This window comes from Ctenocephalides felis, unplaced genomic scaffold, assembly GCF_003426905.1.
Source record: "Ctenocephalides felis isolate EL2017-DRISC unplaced genomic scaffold, ASM342690v1 CF-g0.4_SCAFFOLD_03571, whole genome shotgun sequence".
Taxonomy (NCBI): domain Eukaryota; kingdom Metazoa; phylum Arthropoda; class Insecta; order Siphonaptera; family Pulicidae; genus Ctenocephalides; species Ctenocephalides felis.
This window is the reverse complement of record NW_020539725.1, coordinates 57,453,687-57,471,273: the sequence shown is the minus strand read 5'-3', so window position 1 is coordinate 57,471,273 and position 17,587 is coordinate 57,453,687. Positions and strand designations below refer to the sequence as shown.

Here is a 17,587-nt window from a genome sequence, read left to right as displayed (position 1 = left end):
AATTAGTAATCGTAATAATAATTAAATATAAATAAGTTAATACAGATAAATGTACTGCAATTTTGTAACAGTTCAATAATACATGGTACAGCTTAAATATTAAAATTAAAGCCAAAAGATTACTTTAAAATAACTGGTACAGATAATCACAAAATAAACACCAATATTATAATGAAAACTACAAGCAAAACATTTTCAATTTTTTTGTATCTATGATGGATCACTTCTAAGTCAGTTCCAATTGATATTGATTTTTTCTTATTTTTATACACTCTCAATATAAATATCTAATCTAAGATACAATAGTTTTGAAGAGAGGTAATATGTTTACAGCAAAAATGCTTTATTATTGTGAATTATTTCAGAGATGCGATAACAGCATTGGTAAATTCATTAGTAGAATTATTTCCTCCAATGTCTTTGGTTCGCACTTTGCCAGCTTGCAGTACACGCTGAACGGCTTGTTTAATTTGATCGCTATATACATGATGGTTTACATGTCGGAGCATGTTTGCTGCACACAATAACATGGCAGTAGGATTGGCAATGTTTTTACCAACAGCTTGTGCAAATGTGTGCCTTGAACCCTGAAAAATTATTTATATGATAATTTCTTGGCAGGGTTTAAGTTAAATTATGGCCCGATTAATTCTTTTTCACAAATCTTGAATAAATATGTCAATTACAATTACCTGTTCGAACACCACACATTCTGCTGAGTAGCTGGCACCGGCTACAATACCTGCACCTCCAACTAATCCTGATGCCAAATTGTCCACAATGTTACCATATAAATTGGGTGTAACGAGAACATCAAATTGTTGTGGTTTGGAAACCATTTGCATGGTGCAGTTATCTACAATCATTCTCTCAAATTCAATTCTTGGGTACAATTTCGCCATCTGTAAATAGAGAGATTATTTTAAATCTTTGTAACTAATTAGAAAAAAATTTACACAGTTCTGCAACTTCTAAAATGCTTTCATAAGTTTTGATCCAAATTGTATTATCTCTACATAATAATAATATCTAAACCTTGTCTAACCTTCTCACAGCTCCTCAAAAATAAACCATCCCCTAGTTTCATGATATTTGCTTTGTGTACAGCAGTCACCTTCTTGCGATTGTGCTTTGTTGCATAGTCAAAAGCAAATTTGGCAATCCTTTCAGATTTCTTGGCTGTTATAATTTTTAAACATTCTACAACTCCTGTAACGCTTTCGTGCTCCAAAGCACTATATTCTCCCTCAGTTTGTTCACGAATGATTACACAGTCAATATTCTAAAAAAGGTAACCATTACATAATATAATATTTCTTTATATCTATCTAATTTTGTAGATTCACTCATTATACCTTATGCCTAGAGCGAACTCCTGGCAAACTTTTAACATGAACAACATTGGCATATAAATCTAAAGTATTTCTCAGCTTCATGTTGAGCGTTTGTAGCTCACCGGTGTGAGAGTAGTCAGGTGTCGCCAATACACCCTAAACAAAAATTAAATTATGAAAGTAAATAATTCACAAAAATTATATTTAGAGATTGATCAAACTTAAATCCCAAGTTGAAATTAAAGCAAAATAAAAAAACAGCAAATTGAATAATATGAAATATATTCAAATATTATAAATATTCAAATATTATTCTATCTCAATAATACCTTTAGACATATTTTATTTTTTGCTATTGATGCAGCAACTTCTTCAAGTGGGACACTTAATACTGGATTGACTTCGGAAAAAAAGTGAACATCAAAATCAACAGGAACATTTGCAGCCTAAAATAATAAATAAATTACTTCATAATTTCATATTGCTTAGTTTATCTATTTTTGAAAGTCACCGAGTACATACTTTGAAAACTTCTTGAACTGAATAAATCAACTCAGGTCCTACACCATCTCCAGGAATTAATGTACATCTTATTCTAGATTTACTATCTAAAGGCTTCAGGACTTCTTCAAGCTGTTGAAAAATTTAAATGGTTTGAATATAATGTAAGCAACATGAAATATTTAAATATAATCTTAAAACATACCCTTGCTGGAGTTGTGTGAAGGCATCTTGAATTTAGCTAAAAAAAAATTGTGCAAGATTTTGAATGAGAATATTTATTTTTTGAGGTTTATGTTAAAGAAAACTTTAAATATACTTACTTGGGAGCATAACCTGCTCGCACTCCGCATCAACATTATAATATTGGTTTAAAATAGTGTTTTTGTTATATAACTAAAAATATTGCTAAATTTTAATTCGTCTAAAGTCAAAGTGGCAAAAATTTTCGCTTGACTTTAAAATAGACTTGAAGTTAACAAATGTGCAGTCAGGCTGATCTACGTGAAGTAGAACGTTTGTCTATGTTACATGTAAAGGTGCAGTCACACTTTCATTTTGTAAATTGAATGGCGCGAAACCATGCTGCATTTAAAATTCAATAGAAGTAATTTGTAGGAAATGATTTTTGAAAACATTTATTTATTCAGCTAACCGAACGTGAACCGAAATCTCCATGTTATTTTTTAAAACATATATTTATTTAATAGATTCTTTTATAAACTAATTTGAAACGTATTATAACTAGATGTTAGTGGCATTCGCTGGAACTTGAATACGTAAAATAAATAAATATTAAATAAAATGTTATAAAAGTTTGTATTATCTGATACATTTAATTATAATTATTTAAACATCCTAATATTTTTAACAAAATCCTGAAATTTTAATCAAAAATGTGAAATATCTTATAACTTTTAAATTGTAGTTTTTAAAATTATATTATACACAAACTAAATTTCAACACAAATATACCAAAAATAATTAAATATCTATATTTTTCATAATGATTTACAATTCTGTTTGTCTTTAATAAATACATCTATTTTGTCTATACACCGATTCATTTTAAAATGAATTGCCTTTTATCAAAATATTTAAATATATCAAATTAAATATGTTACATAATAAATAAAAATGCATTAACAAAAATATTACTATTTTAAAATATATATAAAAGCAGCATTATTATAAAATTGTCTGTCTTCGCGGTTACAACACAGACTTGTATGTGTTCAATAAATTCTCACAATTGCTTTATCTTGAAGGTTCACTATCTGAAATAAAATGAAATAAAACTAAGTTATATTGCATTTATCATATTTATTAACAGCTCAACATCCATATGAAAAAATGAATTAAATCTTGTGTATAGAATTCTTTGAGTATAATAAATACTCCTGTGAAAATGATTTTATATAACATTGCCAGTTAACTAATTAAACTTACCACTATAATTTAATTCAGGTTTAAAAAAAGTATTGAAAGTTGAAGAACTAAATGATTCTATTTTAAATTAAATATTAAAATAAAAGGCTTTAAGTAATGTAATGGTCAAATATATACAAAAGATTAATAAATATAGTTAACAATTTCTATCAATTCAACATCACATTAATATACAAGTCCTTATATAAAATCTTCATTAAAACATTTTTATCATTGGACCGAAGGCTGCAATATTGTCAGCTGTTACAGTTACAATTTCAGGTGTAAAGATCAGGTTTTAGTTATTTGTCCTGGTCTTACCGAATTTTACAGATTACTGCAAATACATGAGGCCTTGTGCCTGCGCATGAGCCATCAGTGCCTGCGCAGCTTGCTGTGTTTCTAACATCAGTCGAGTTTCATAGAGCCATTCACTGGATACAGTTCGGGCAGCACCCTTCAGTAAGTTCATGTAACGCAGGGTTTGAGTGAAATCGCCACGGTCCAGCCAATACCTAGGGTAAAAAAAATATTTTATATGAATTATAAGAAGAAAAGTTCTTTAAATAAAATAATTATTAAATGGTGAGATCCTAAAAATCATAATTTGAGAGTATTAGTTAGATATTTAGAAGCAAATTATTCATGTGTTGTAAACTAACCTGGCTCTAGCAAGAATTTCATATGTGTCCATTTGACTAAAATCAGTACGTTGATCTAATAATTCACTGGCAGGCATAGGGTTGTGTGTAGACATGAGAACTGCACTTTGCAAATATGAAAGCAAATAGACAGGGAGACGTGCACCTCCTTCTGGCACTAAGGCAAGTCTGCGAGCTACGCGTTCGACCTATTACAGAAAAATATATGAGGGTTATAAATTATATATGTATTGTTTAGTGTGAGTGATGTATGTATGATGATGTCAACCTTCAAAAATCTCTCACGCAAAGCATCCTCAGAATATACTCCACGGCGTTTTGCTTCTTTAGGAATTCCATTTACAACTGATTCTATTAGTTCATCTGATCCAGCTGCAAAAAAAATACAGAAATTCATAAATTAAATTATTATAGGATATATTCTTTCTTAATTATGAATAAAATTAAATGTTCATAATAGAGAAATATTCTCGAAGTTTTACAAAAATTCATAATTTTGTATTCAATAATTTCCAAAAGCAAGAAAAATGACTAGATATATATATTTTTTTTAACAGGGTTTAATCTTACCAGTGACCTGCTCGATCGCATTGATCTCTGGGGTTAATGGCCTAAGTTGCTTATCCCATGGCACACACGGAGTGTTCGCTTTTATGGCTGCTAAAAGTGCTTGACAAGCACCCCATAAGGCTTGTGCCTGCTGTGCACTTGAATCTGCTTTTGCTCGAGCTGTAAAATACAATATTTATAAAATATGTAAAATATAATTGATATAATTCTTTAAGGCACTTCAAACAATTGTAAGCCGAGTAATTTACCTTTAAGTGCACTATCAACACCACGTAGCCTTCCAACCATAGCAGCAAGCTGAAGTTTGTATTCTTCTTTCTCTGCTGCTAGCCTTTCATCTAATAACCTTTGAGCTTTGCGTTCCATTTCTTTTTCTTTAAGTAATACTGCATCTCGAATGTGATCAGCATGTGCCTCTGCCTGCAGTTTCATTTGGCGCCTCAAATCGCGTTCGCCGTCCGCACGCAGACAAAGCGCCTGAAATTATATTATACCAGATATAATAATTATAATAACAAATAATTTATAGTAATATTGTCTGGTAAATAAAAATCTTAATTTTAATGTTCACCTTCTTCTGGTATTCCAAATCCTTGCACCGTCGTTCTTCTTCTAATTTCTTTTCAATTACTACCTCTTTGAGTTCTTCTGGATTACATGCTAGAAGGTTATGAGTATAAAAATAAATAATGCACATATGTATTAGTTTGATTTGAAAAAGAGGTGTACAAACAACTTACTCCTAGCTAATGCTAAGGCCTGGTTCATACGGCTATCCATGATGGTTTGCATTTTTGCTAATTCTTTCTGATAGAAAATCACATGAGACATCACATGCAGTAAAAATAGATCTAAGTCTGTTGAACCCTCTAAAAATACAATTTACCAATATAATACATATAAAATCAATTTAAATTAAAATAAAAATAAAAATTATACTTTATGAATTTGCATACCCAACTTAAATCTGCGCTCACAGATGTTTGTACCAGGAAACAGTGTTTCAATTTCTTCTAAGAAGTAACTTCTGGCTTGTTCAATCTATGCAAAAAAAAATAAAAACAAACTTTTAGTATAAACTTTATTATTATAGTAATGATATTAAAAATTAAATTCGTTATTTTTAAGAGAGAGCAAAAAATCTAATTAAAAAATAAAGTAGCAAAAATTTAAAAATAAATCAAAAAATATAATCAGTGCAAAATATGTTTATTTAAATCTTTAATGTAATATACAATTTTTTTTTATAAGAATTATAAAAAGGAAACTATATACAGAACATATTCATAATTTCGAATTCGGCGTTGAATATATTACGAAGTCCTTTTCAATTACCTGCGGTTTTAATTACATGTGGTTTTATTAAAATTATGAAGACTATATTTTCTAGAATCTTACTTGTACATAATATTATAAATGTATAAATAATCACTTTGTATGCAAACAGAAAGAATCCCTTGAAAATTATTGCAAGGACAAAAATCTTGTGCATCAAAGTCTTTAAGAAAACTAATTGTAAGCAGAATTTATAGCAATTGATCATTAAGGATTCGTCTTCAGGTAAGTTAGTTAAGTGCTAAAGAAGCAAATGAAATACAAAGGTTCTGATAATGTAGCTGACATACCTTTTTCCAATATCTCTCTGTAAGATCGCATTTTTCTTTTTCTTCAAGGTATGCTTGTTTAGCTTGCTTTATATCGAATAATACCCGGTCCAAATTTCTATGTGCTTGATCAATAGCAGCCTTAGGTGCGTCGATGTCCGACTCCAAAGCGCCACGCATTTTATCTGCAAGAGATAAAAAAAACATTAAAGACAACATTTTACATCGATGGATCACAATTTATAAACTGCAAATATGTAACTAAAATGGAGAAAAATTAATTTGAAATGCGAGTTTCAGCAAGTATTGAACCACAATGAACTTTGAAAGATTATCTTCTAAAAAATAAGCACAATAATTGGTCTGTAATAATTTTTGTCATGGATTTATGACTGCTAATAAATTTTACTTCACAATGATCGAAGACATGCATTTAATAAACAATTAAAAAGACATGCTTACTCAAATTTTCAATGGCCTCATTTGCAGCTGCTTCCGCGGCCTGAAATAAAATAAAATATGAACATTATGTTAACATTTTATAAAATGTTAATATTAAATATAAGACAAGTAACTCACTTCTATGCATTTAGCTTTTTGTTCACTTCTTTGACGCAGAACACCCCATGTTTGTGGATTATGCATCTCAATAGAACTCTCGATAATCTAAATAAGAAACAAATGAGAATAAATATACACTGGTATGTATGAAAAAGTTATAGCCACTGCTAAAACAACTTTAATTGTTAAAGTAAAAAAAGAAATTTAGCAGTTAAACTATATTTAGCTAGTTGACCAATTTCATCAAACATTCATAAAGAATATTTTTTACATTTTGAAACAATTTATTCCTATGACCATAAATATTTATTTTTATGCTACTTACGACGTCTACTTGATCCATATAATCCTTCAGAGTGCAAGTAGCTTTTGCATAAGCTGGCACAGCCACTTCGGAAGCATTTTTGATTGCATCTTCCAGTTGAGCAATGGTCTTTTTAGTTGGTCCATCAGTCCTGCCACTTGGTGCTTTGCCGTCTGTATGTTGTATTATATTGTCAACTGAAAATATTATGTATTTGTTCACATACCTAATATTGAAATGGATTGCTCCCTTTCAAGAAATATATATTTATAAAATTATATTAAATTAATAATTAAATAATAAATAGGTGTTAGGTATTTTAAAAGGGCAAAACCTTAAGTATACTATGTCAAGTTAATTCTATCATAAATAAAATTATTTCCAGTTAGTAGAATTTACAAAATAACAACATGTTAATAGTTCCATCAAGTATTTCAATTTTTAACTCTCAATTAAATTTAAGCTATTGTCTTTTCAATGCAATACACATTTTTAAGTTTTAGTACACAAATTGATAAAAAATATTTTTAATTTTAGATAAAATGATTAAGCACTAAAAACACATGCACTTTCTAATATAAAACAACCTAATTACCTTTCTTCTCTAGAAATGCATGAAAATATTTAAAATTTGAGTTTTTTTTAAAAAAGATTAAAGATAATTTATATACTAGAAATATATCAACTTACATAAAGAAAAAATAATTTTACAAAATATTGTAAACAATAATTATCATTAATGATACTTATAGGTATACAAAGATAAAAACATGTTTTTATGCAAATGAGTTTTTATGCACTGACAACTGATAAAATAATACTTGATTTAAGAATATTTTAGTTTATATACCTAAATGAACGTTGTCCCCTTCAATATTTCTAATTTCAGTAAATTTTTCAGGAGGGGTGGGTTTCTCCAGCAAAGGCTTGAAAGCTGGACGAGGTGCTATTTATGACAAAATTTATTTAAAAACACACAAAATTCAAGTGCAAATTTGTTATTAACACTTTATCGACCGCTGGTTTATTAATCAGCTTATTTATTGCATATGAAATGATACTAGACCAGTTTATTGTTAGTGAAAAGATGATTCAACCACAAGCAATCGATAAAGTTTTAGATAAAAAAAAATATTTTTAGTATTGTTAGAATGTTAATCAAATTTCTAAATAAAATAAAATCACATGAAAGTGCATACTATACAACAATACATATCTATATGCCTTTGAAAGAAAAATATTTTAAATTTCAAGTAAGGTTTTAATGAAGCTTAAACGATATACGAAATTTATAGAGCATATAAAAAATATAATAGTATAAGACGGAAGTTTGTTTGAAGATATTAATATTCTGCATAAAAAGTTAATTTGGTTGAAAATAAATATTTTTATTTAGATATAAATTGAAAATTGAAAATTTTGTATTTCAATATAAATGTGTAAAAAATTTGCAAGTTTCTACATTTAAAAACTCAAATTTATGAATACCAAGAAAGTTAATATTTAAGATTAACTAAAATAATTGAATAATATAGAATTCTAACCTCTGTACTCATCTGCATTAGGATCAACAATATCACATCGATCTTTCTCTAACCGTTTTTCTTCATCAGATTTTTTTGAAGAAAATAATTCCAGCATAAAATCTTTAGAACTACCTAAGGCATTCAGTACACTGTCCTGATATGTATAATCCTCTTGGTACATGAACCGGATTATACTGTCTGTAACTGGCACATTTCTTGCAAGCCATTCTCGAAATTCAGGATCTCTCCTGAAAATAAAAATATGCAAATAGAAAGAAATTATAATAATGAGATTTTTTAATTTATGCTTACTTGGCATAAACAAGTGTCAATCCTCCAACCAAGGTAATTGCACCAAAAGTGACCAGTAAACCGCCTGCTGGATTTGGTTTTTTTGGTTTCGGTGGGTAAGCTGTATGTGTGAATTTATATTGCTGATATTGTTGTTGATTGCATAGATATAGTCGCACAAGTACTGCACGATTTACCTAAAACAAATAATAATAAATTTATTGATTTTTCAGATTTCTTGTTATAACAAACAATAATTAAATATTAAATATTATAGAAGATTGTGTAAAATAAATGTACAAACATGATACTGAAAAATTAATGTCATGTGCAGACTATGACATCATTTTTATAAATATATTACAATGCTATATTGAAACGAATTTGCTATATGAATAAAGAGAATACTATTAAATTATGTTATTAATATATTTTAATAAAAAAAAATTAAAAATAATAAAAAAAAGCATGTAAAGCAACACTTTAAGACTAACTATAATTTTTTATAATTAATTAACTTGATGCTTTTGACTTTAGAACTTTAAACAAGTCAATCAAATTCAGTAAGTGAATTTTTAAAATTTTGTGAACGATTTTGACAAGTGGAAATATTTAAAGATATGACATAACAAGTCTGACATTTCTCAAATGTTGAAAATGCATTTTAGAAATTATGCAACTGTAATTTGGGCATAATTTAACTCACCCGAGCTAATCCATTTTTTTGTGCCAGATATCTGATCATGATGGAAACACGCACCGGGCGAGTATTTATTTTTTGGCAGCTTCGTTTAAATTTGCTGCTTTTTCGAACTCACCACACAAAAAAGATAACCTAAATGACAATCGAACGGACGATTGTCAAGATTAACCGAAAGATGGCGGAAGAGAGGCGCGCATGCGCTCTGGGTCGGGCATTTTACGAAAGATTACTATTTTACAATATTTTGCGAATGACAACTTTTAAAAATTTAGATAAAATTGCGAAAACAAACGAATGGTTTAACTGAGTTTTTTTTTGTTTTTCGATTTTTGAATTCAGTATCTTTGAATTTATGTCATAGCATTATGTTTTTTCATCGCGCGGAAATTTTCGATTCACATTTATTTTATTATCCAAGTTTAAATATAACTGTTTATTGATATTATTTAATACCGTATAAACACAAGTACTGTATTTAATAACATTAGGTATAGAAGCATATTTATAATACAAAATATCAGAGTTCAAAAGCCTTTTGCTCTATTATGACAGTTATTTCCGGTTCCGTTAGCGCGGAATATGAACTAGCATTTTAAAATGTATTTAGCAGTTTTCAATAACAAATTTAAACGTGAAAATAATATTGATCATAGTTTCTGATATATATTACTATTTATTGAAGCGATTTGCTAAAAGGTACTGAAGCACTGACGCAACTGAGAAAATAATTTTAAAACTGATATAACTTATACCTTACAAATACCTTCAAAATGGCATTTATATTATTTAAATGTAATCATTTTACCAGTTTTGCCTTTAAATTATAGTTTAGAATATTTAAAATATTTTAAAAAGCGAGACATCTCTCAACGTAAATCTAAACTGTAATTATTTATTTAACCTCAAGATGGCAGGAATTAGGACTTGCCGTCATGTATTAAATTTACAAAAAAATTAATGAATATTAGTTTGAATATTTTAAATATTCAAATATATTTAATTAATAAAAATTGTCCTAATTTTCAACATAACGGAAATAAATAAATGACTTATCTTTAACACGTTATATAAATTTTCGCTATGTTTAAATTAGTGTCAAAAGGTGAGTTAATTTCTTTAAATAAACATTTTTGAAACATTTATTTTATTTTTAGAAATTATTTAAATTAATTAATATTAGGATATAGTTTAGAAAATATTATGTGATTTAAATACTTAGAAAATATATGTAATTATTGAAAGAGTACTTTTAGGTTATATTATATTACATATACATTTTTTCTACTTATATTATATTAGAATAAAATTGAAATAGTATTCTCATTTATAGTATACACAGTATTTTAAATTGCTTTTTTATTATACAATGTTCTGGTTAAAATTTTATATATTAGATAATTATTAAGTAAATTTATATACTGATTTATTTTGATTCCTAAAAAAGTTAGCATTTATGATACTCATAAATGTACTACGGCTCCACTTATACAATGTAATTTTTCTTGTATGTTATCAAATTTTATCTTTTCAGCCGCAAGCTATTTATACAAACAGGCATCAATATGTGAGATGCAACGAACCATTTTGATTGCAAAGAATTTTAACATTTCACAACAATGTCAAGCTTTCAGTGTTTTTCAAAATAGTCAAATAAAAAATTATACAAAACCTTTTGAACCCAAGAAGCCTCTTATAACGAATTTAAATCCCTTACTTAATACACAAGTAATTTTTGGAACTCAACAAACTCGTGATTTAACCAAATTTTCTTTGAGAAGAGGAAAGAGGAAAAGTGTGAAAGCGGTAACCAGAAGATTTTTCAGACTAAATTGGGGCGGTTGGATAAGAACAAGAATAGGTAGACATAAACGTCTATGGAAAAAATCACCAGCACTTAGAAAGCGATTGAAGGAACATGTTTTTGTTACTGGAACTCAAAGTTGGTTATTAGATTCTATGGTTACGAAGTATTGGAGAAAGCCAAAATATTATGTGGATGATCCTTATGAGCCATATCATAAAAGAGAAGTTTATTGCAAAACTAGGATGAAGCCATTTAGACCTTGAAATTTATATTAATACTGTTAGTGTTAAATTTTGTGGATGAAACAACCAATAAATATTTAGATACCATCTGATAGTTATTTTTAATTATATCTTAAATTCTTTGATTTGTTGAATTCATAGATAGCAGTTTATTTCTCTACAACTGACGAACAAAATGAACTAGTGATAAAATTTAACCTTATTATTTTATAACATCACTTTTAAATACCAGTAAAATATAAACTTACTTAAGCAAAAGCACCAAAATGTTGAAAGAATCTTATAAGATTTAATTTTCAATATGAATCTTATTGGTATGTTATTCAGAGTTAATTCTTCATTGGTATAAAACCTAATTTTGAATAAAAAAAGAATTCATCTGCATTTACAATATATTATACAAAATTAACAATCAAAATATTATAAAAATATGTCCATCATATACAAGAACTTATATTTCATTGCTCTCCAATACCTTTTCAATGTTTTTGTTTCATGGGCAAACAATGTGATTGGTCATTTTTCCAAGTCCTTCGATTTCTGATTCAATCACATCTCCTGGTTTTAACCATTGCGGTGGTGTGCGAGCCATACCAACACCTCCTGGTGTTCCAGTCAGAATAATATCACCAGGGAATAATGTGAAACATCTAAAATTGGAATAGTAAACAAACATTTTAACACTATTATATCTAATAAGATTCTTACTGTGATAGTCTAGAAATGCACTCATCGATCTTAAAGATAAGATCTTTTGTATTGCCATCTTGCTTCAATTCTCCGTTCACCCAACATTTTAGTTTCAAATTATTGGGATCCTTCACTGCACTTTTATGTATTATTGATGGTCCAAGTGGGCAGAATGTATCCATAGATTTTCCTAATAAAAATTGTCTGCCATTAAATCTTTTTTGCCAATCTCGTGCACTGATATCCTGTGAGACACAGTAACCAAATACATGGTCAAAAGCTTCTTCTTTCCTGATACATTTTGCAGTTTTTCCAATCACCACACACAATTCAACTTCCCAATCCAATTCCTATATGAGAAAGATATTAGATTTATTATATTGATATGAAAATTTACATTGGTTAAGAACTATTATCTATTGACGAGATTTCAATTTGTGCCATTCGGTGCTAAATAATACTACCTTCTGTTACCTTGGTTATTGGAGGATATTCAATATTATCTTCATAGCCAATAATTGTGCTTGAGAATTTACTGAAGAACATAGGATTGTCTGGGGGTTCAATGCCTTGCTCATCGCAATGGCTTTTGTAATTTAAGCCAATACAAATCACTTTATCTGGCTTCGTAATTGGAGGAAGAAGTGTCACATCCTTTTCGCAAACTCCTGGTTCTTTCAGTCTACTAATATAAAGAAATACATTAGAGTTTTAAAATATCTCACACCATTTGAGTAAGAAAAAGGTTCTTTATTTTCGTTTGAATCATGTATCTAGAAGATTTGTAATGTAAGTGTTATAGCAATTGGATTAATCTCCATCGTATTAAAAGTTTGATTATATTCTGACACTAAATCTATTTAGTATCATCTCTACCAATCATAATTTTGAATCATCTCTATAAAATGTTGTTAATATTCTTGGACAAGTTAAGGAATGGTTTGTTAAGGAGCAACTTATTATTAACTATAAGTACCAATTTAAATAGTCTAAATTCTCCAATTCTCCTGAGCCCAATAAACTGAGCATGGAAGCTGGTTTGCCTCTCAAAAGTAACTCAACAATTGTTCCATCATTCTTTTTTAACCCAGTTCGTACTTGGCAGTTGTCATTTTTTTGAAATTGAACAAAATTCATTGTTTTTGCAGTAGTCGTAGACAAATTCCTTACATTAAATTTGGACTGAACTTCACAATAACCTCGAAAAGAAGGTTGTTTCAAAAAATTGAACTTTGATACCAACAGCCTTTGATAACAAATATTCATGGTCGACTTTTAACTGGATTTTATGTTATTAAAATGCTATTATAATAATAAGTTAATATATTATATATTCATATACAAATAATATTCTTAAATGTTAAACATGAAATAGAAAACAACATGATAAATGACGTTTTGAGTCTTGTTATGTAAACAATATGAAATTAGAATTACAATCCGATATCCTTTAGATTATATGTATATAATATTTGTAATAACTTATTTGGATTTATTTATTTTAAGAAATAGAATATATTTTTATTACAGAAAAATTACTACAAAAAATAACAAGAAATAAATTTTACGCCTGAAGTGTTCGCAATGTGCAACAGGCTTGTAACCACAAATATTTTAAAAATATACGAGGTGTGTTCAAAAAGTACCCGGAATTACTAATAATTAAATTTCGCGGGTCTGGAGTGTCTGATTGTCAAAATTTTTTTTATTGTGTTGGTATACATGCCCCTAAAGTATGATGAAATTTTCAGCTATATTCACTGTTTACTTTGTCTGTGGTAGTCGCTAAGTTCGACGTGTTCTGAGCTCGGCGATTTTTACAATGGAAGAATTGAAAAGTCAAAGAATTTGTATTAAATTTTGCGTAAAAAATGAAATAAAGTGTTGCAAAGTGCAAAAATTCACCAGATATGGCTCCGTGTGACTTTTTCCTATTCCCAAAGTTGAAGAGACCCATGAAAGGACGGCGGTTTTTATCGATTGAAGAAATCGCTGAGAGTGCTCAAGGACATATCAAAAAGTGAATATCAAGGATGCTTCGAAAATTGGAAAAAACGCTGGCATAAGTGTATTATATCTGGGGGGGACTACTTTGAAGGGGACCACATTAATGTAGACGAATAAATAAATATTTTTTGAGAAAACGAAAATTCCGGGTACTTTTTGAACAGACCTCGTATATCATAGGGGACAAAAAAACAACTAAAAAGTTGATATCTATAAAATTGTATTATTGTAATTATAGAGTATTAAAATTCTAGTTTTTAATTTGATATACTCATTTTCTCAAACTTTGATGATTTTTTAAAATTGAACTACTTGTCGTAAGGCCGTAATATTTCAGTAAGTTCTATAAGACCATTTTTCCAAATTTGGTCTCATTCGATTCAGAACGGCTTGAAACGTCGAGAAAACTTAAAATTAGCGAATCGGATTTTTTTATGAAAACATAAACTCCTTCCGGAAGTTAATAAAGAAAATGGAGAGCCAAAGAGCAAATTGTCTTAGAAAATAAAAATATATAAATTATTTTTGTATTATTATTTTTATATTTAATATTTATTATAACATATATGTATCATAACTTAATAAATAATGTACATAGATAAAAACAGCTATATTTTTACATAATATGTTATAACTAGGTGTATCAAGCTGAAATCTAATAAAAAGAAAATAAATCACAGGATTCTATTAAAACTTAAAAATATCTGAATTATGACTAATTTTTATAAATTTTACATGCATTTTTCATAGAAAAGCATGTAAGCAACAGATTGTAAACTTCATTTAATGAAACTTCTCTCACTGCTGCATCTGATGTAAAATACCATTTATGCATGTTACGCATGGATCCTCTTCTGTAAGTTATAAAATGTCCTGTCTCAGTATCACCCACATGCACCACAACAGAAACAAGCCGATAAGCAGGAGTGTGCAAATCTCCTGAATCACGAGGTAAAGACATACTTCCAGAGTTGCAGTTTTGAGTTGCAAAGCCGGACTGTAAATATGTAAATTGCGACATGTTCAAGTTTTCTGGAAATGATACATATTCCATTCTCTTGTATGTATTGCCTCCCTCTCTCCACATTGTTCTTGGAATGTGTATGCATAGAATTTGTGGTAGTTTTCCAAAATATATAGTTTTGATGCAACTGGTAAGTTTAGCTCTCACTTGGGAATCCTCTGAAGATGAAGAAGTTGAAATGGAATCTGCATCTTGCTCAATGCTAGACACATTTATGGGCTCACGCTTATTACATTTTTCACACAAAAAATCTTTCACAATCTCAGGAGACACAAAACGATATAAAAGTTGGAGTAAAGAACATCCAGCCAAGTCAGATAATAAATGCAGGGAAATGCTATCAAATTTATCATAGCGAATTGGAGTCTTAAATCCGCATTCTTTACATTTGAACTGTGTTGCCAGTGTACCATGGAATGGAATACTATAATTAGGTTCTTTTGGTACTTCATCAAATAATGCCATCCGAACACAGCTTCCAACACGTTCTAAAGAACGGCAAGATATTGAAGACCTTTTACTTAGTGAGATCTTTCAGATATATAACGTGGGCGACTTTTTCTGTAGATGAAGCAGATGCAGCTACTTCATACAAATTGATTTGAGAATCAAAATCAATTTCTCCATCTGGAGAATGGGGAGAATTTGGTGTATGAACTTCAGATCTTGTATAATTTGATAGAGGCGGATATGGTGGACTTTGGGGTGCTGTGTCCGGGGTTTCTGGCCACGGGCCAACATCACGATCAGCATAAGATACCATCATTGCACTTGATGGTCTTGTAGGTAAAAGACTGTAATCACTTAATCCCAAAGCATCAGATAAACATCCAATTTTACGTACCGGTTTATTAATTTCTTCTTCCAAACTGCTCAAGATGACATGCAGCAACTCATGAGCATCTTGCTCGTCTGGTGGTATTACCCATCCAAGAGCAAATAATGACTGCAAGATATCGCCTGGCGTATAAGGGTCAGATCTTATTGTAACATGAGTACCGTTGACGACTTCTATGACGGTATTCAAAGTTGTTATCAGACTTTTCGAATCTCTTCCACTGAATTTTTGTAACCATAGTTTGAATTGTGTGCATGCTGCTAAGGCTTGTAAGACTGCATTTAAAAAGCAGGTTCGACCTAAGTTATGAAGACCGCCAACTTGTTCCTCTTCTTTTACGTAATCTCGTACCTCCGGAGGGTCCCCAAAGGACATAAGCACCAACTACAACAGCTGCAGTCACGCCAGCTGCCATTAAAAATCTTTCGCCCTCCATTGCTTATTAACTAATAATTAACGAAAGAGATCTTCTACATTATGCTATTTAAACGTTGTTTAATAATTTAGTTTCATTCAATTTATTTGCTCTTATATCATCTGTCAAAGCGATCGATAACAATTATAGGTTAAATGTCAAAAACAGTTCATGTTGGTACAACTGTAAGCAGTTTCTGTTTAAATTCAAAAATGAATGTTATGAAATAAAAAGCGTGCGCGTAAGGTTCACATGCGATTGAAGTAAAACTTTTTTGCTATTGTACGAGATGGCAATCATTTCAATTTTGAATAATGCTTATTAGTAATATGGTAACACTCGCGATGCACACATTTATTAATGTCGACCATTATACATATTTATATAATAATAAATTATAAATTATATATTTATAATAGCATTAAAATATTTATAATATTTGAGCGATTAGGACTTGGACCTTCATTAGATAAATTTAGATCGTTGTACACGTGCTTAGTGGATGAATTTAAACACAAGCAAATAATTTCACAACAATTTATTTATTCTTCTTTATACATTTCATTTGTTTTATTTATTTGCAATATTTTGTATTATTTTGAAACTAAATAACGAAACTTGTATTTTTATTTATATTCGCACTTGGCGAAAAAATCATAATAGAAAATTACATTATAACTTCGTGTGTTTTGCTTCTAATTTATCACAAAAATTCTCGTGATAATAAATATTTGTTTCGATTAACGCGAGCTGTCAAAAGTGTCGTTATTCTGTGTTAAACAATCTACAAGAATTTCAAATTATTTCTTTAATGAAATAAATCTTGAATTTTAAAAAAGTTCTTTTTCTTCTCATCGAGGTAAATCAGTAAAGCGTACCAATAATTGAAAAAGACTTACCAAACTTTCTACTAAAATGATCCAAGTAAACAAATTGGATCATTAAAAGTTAATTTGTTAAAATGAGTAAAAGTAAAAGTAAAGGAAATTCATAATGGCATATACAAATTTCATAAAATCCTAAAATTTTTGTAAGAAAATTATATCGCCGATTTGCCCAATGAGCAGAGAAAAGACTTAAATA

The 17,587-nt window shown here is 29.1% G+C and overlaps 3 protein-coding genes across 5 annotated transcripts in view; all 3 read right to left on the bottom strand.

The window, feature by feature from the left end:
- Positions 1-239: 239 nt before the first annotated feature.
- LOC113386941 (isocitrate dehydrogenase [NAD] subunit beta, mitochondrial) overlaps positions 240-17,587 on the bottom strand; it is a gene marked incomplete in the record, with an annotated part of 54,114 nt that continues 36,766 nt past the window's right edge. The window contains 6 exon segments of the mRNA XM_026624702.1: positions 240-587; positions 693-902; positions 1,046-1,282; positions 1,356-1,490; positions 1,664-1,780; positions 1,857-1,949. Of these exon segments, the coding sequence (XP_026480487.1) occupies positions 357-587; positions 693-902; positions 1,046-1,282; positions 1,356-1,490; positions 1,664-1,780; positions 1,857-1,949 (1,023 nt within the window).
- On the bottom strand, positions 3,029-9,643 carry LOC113386940 (MICOS complex subunit Mic60). 3 transcript variants are annotated; one of them, XM_026624700.1, is made up of 17 exons: positions 9,488-9,643; positions 8,803-8,978; positions 8,509-8,738; positions 7,815-7,910; positions 6,986-7,161; positions 6,679-6,765; positions 6,562-6,601; positions 6,121-6,284; positions 5,452-5,536; positions 5,236-5,364; positions 5,067-5,155; positions 4,744-4,972; positions 4,496-4,654; positions 4,194-4,297; positions 3,926-4,113; positions 3,585-3,778; positions 3,029-3,112 (listed from the first exon to the last, which is right to left on the bottom strand). In XM_026624700.1, the coding sequence occupies exons 1-16, from the start codon at positions 9,524-9,526 to the stop codon at positions 3,598-3,600; spliced, it is 2,172 nt and encodes a 723-aa protein (XP_026480485.1). In that variant the 5' UTR covers positions 9,527-9,643; the 3' UTR covers positions 3,029-3,112; positions 3,585-3,597. The 3 variants fall into 3 exon arrangements, with proteins under 3 accessions (XP_026480485.1, XP_026480484.1, XP_026480486.1); XM_026624699.1 differs by lacking the exon at positions 3,029-3,112 and having other exon boundaries at positions 3,446-3,778; XM_026624701.1 differs by lacking the exons at positions 3,029-3,112; positions 7,815-7,910 and having other exon boundaries at positions 3,446-3,778.
- On the bottom strand, positions 12,013-13,449 carry LOC113386942 (fumarylacetoacetate hydrolase domain-containing protein 2). Its single transcript, XM_026624703.1, has 4 exons — positions 13,197-13,449; positions 12,695-12,905; positions 12,239-12,570; positions 12,013-12,180 (listed from the first exon to the last, which is right to left on the bottom strand). The coding sequence occupies exons 1-4, from the start codon at positions 13,355-13,357 to the stop codon at positions 12,024-12,026; spliced, it is 861 nt and encodes a 286-aa protein (XP_026480488.1). The 5' UTR covers positions 13,358-13,449; the 3' UTR covers positions 12,013-12,023.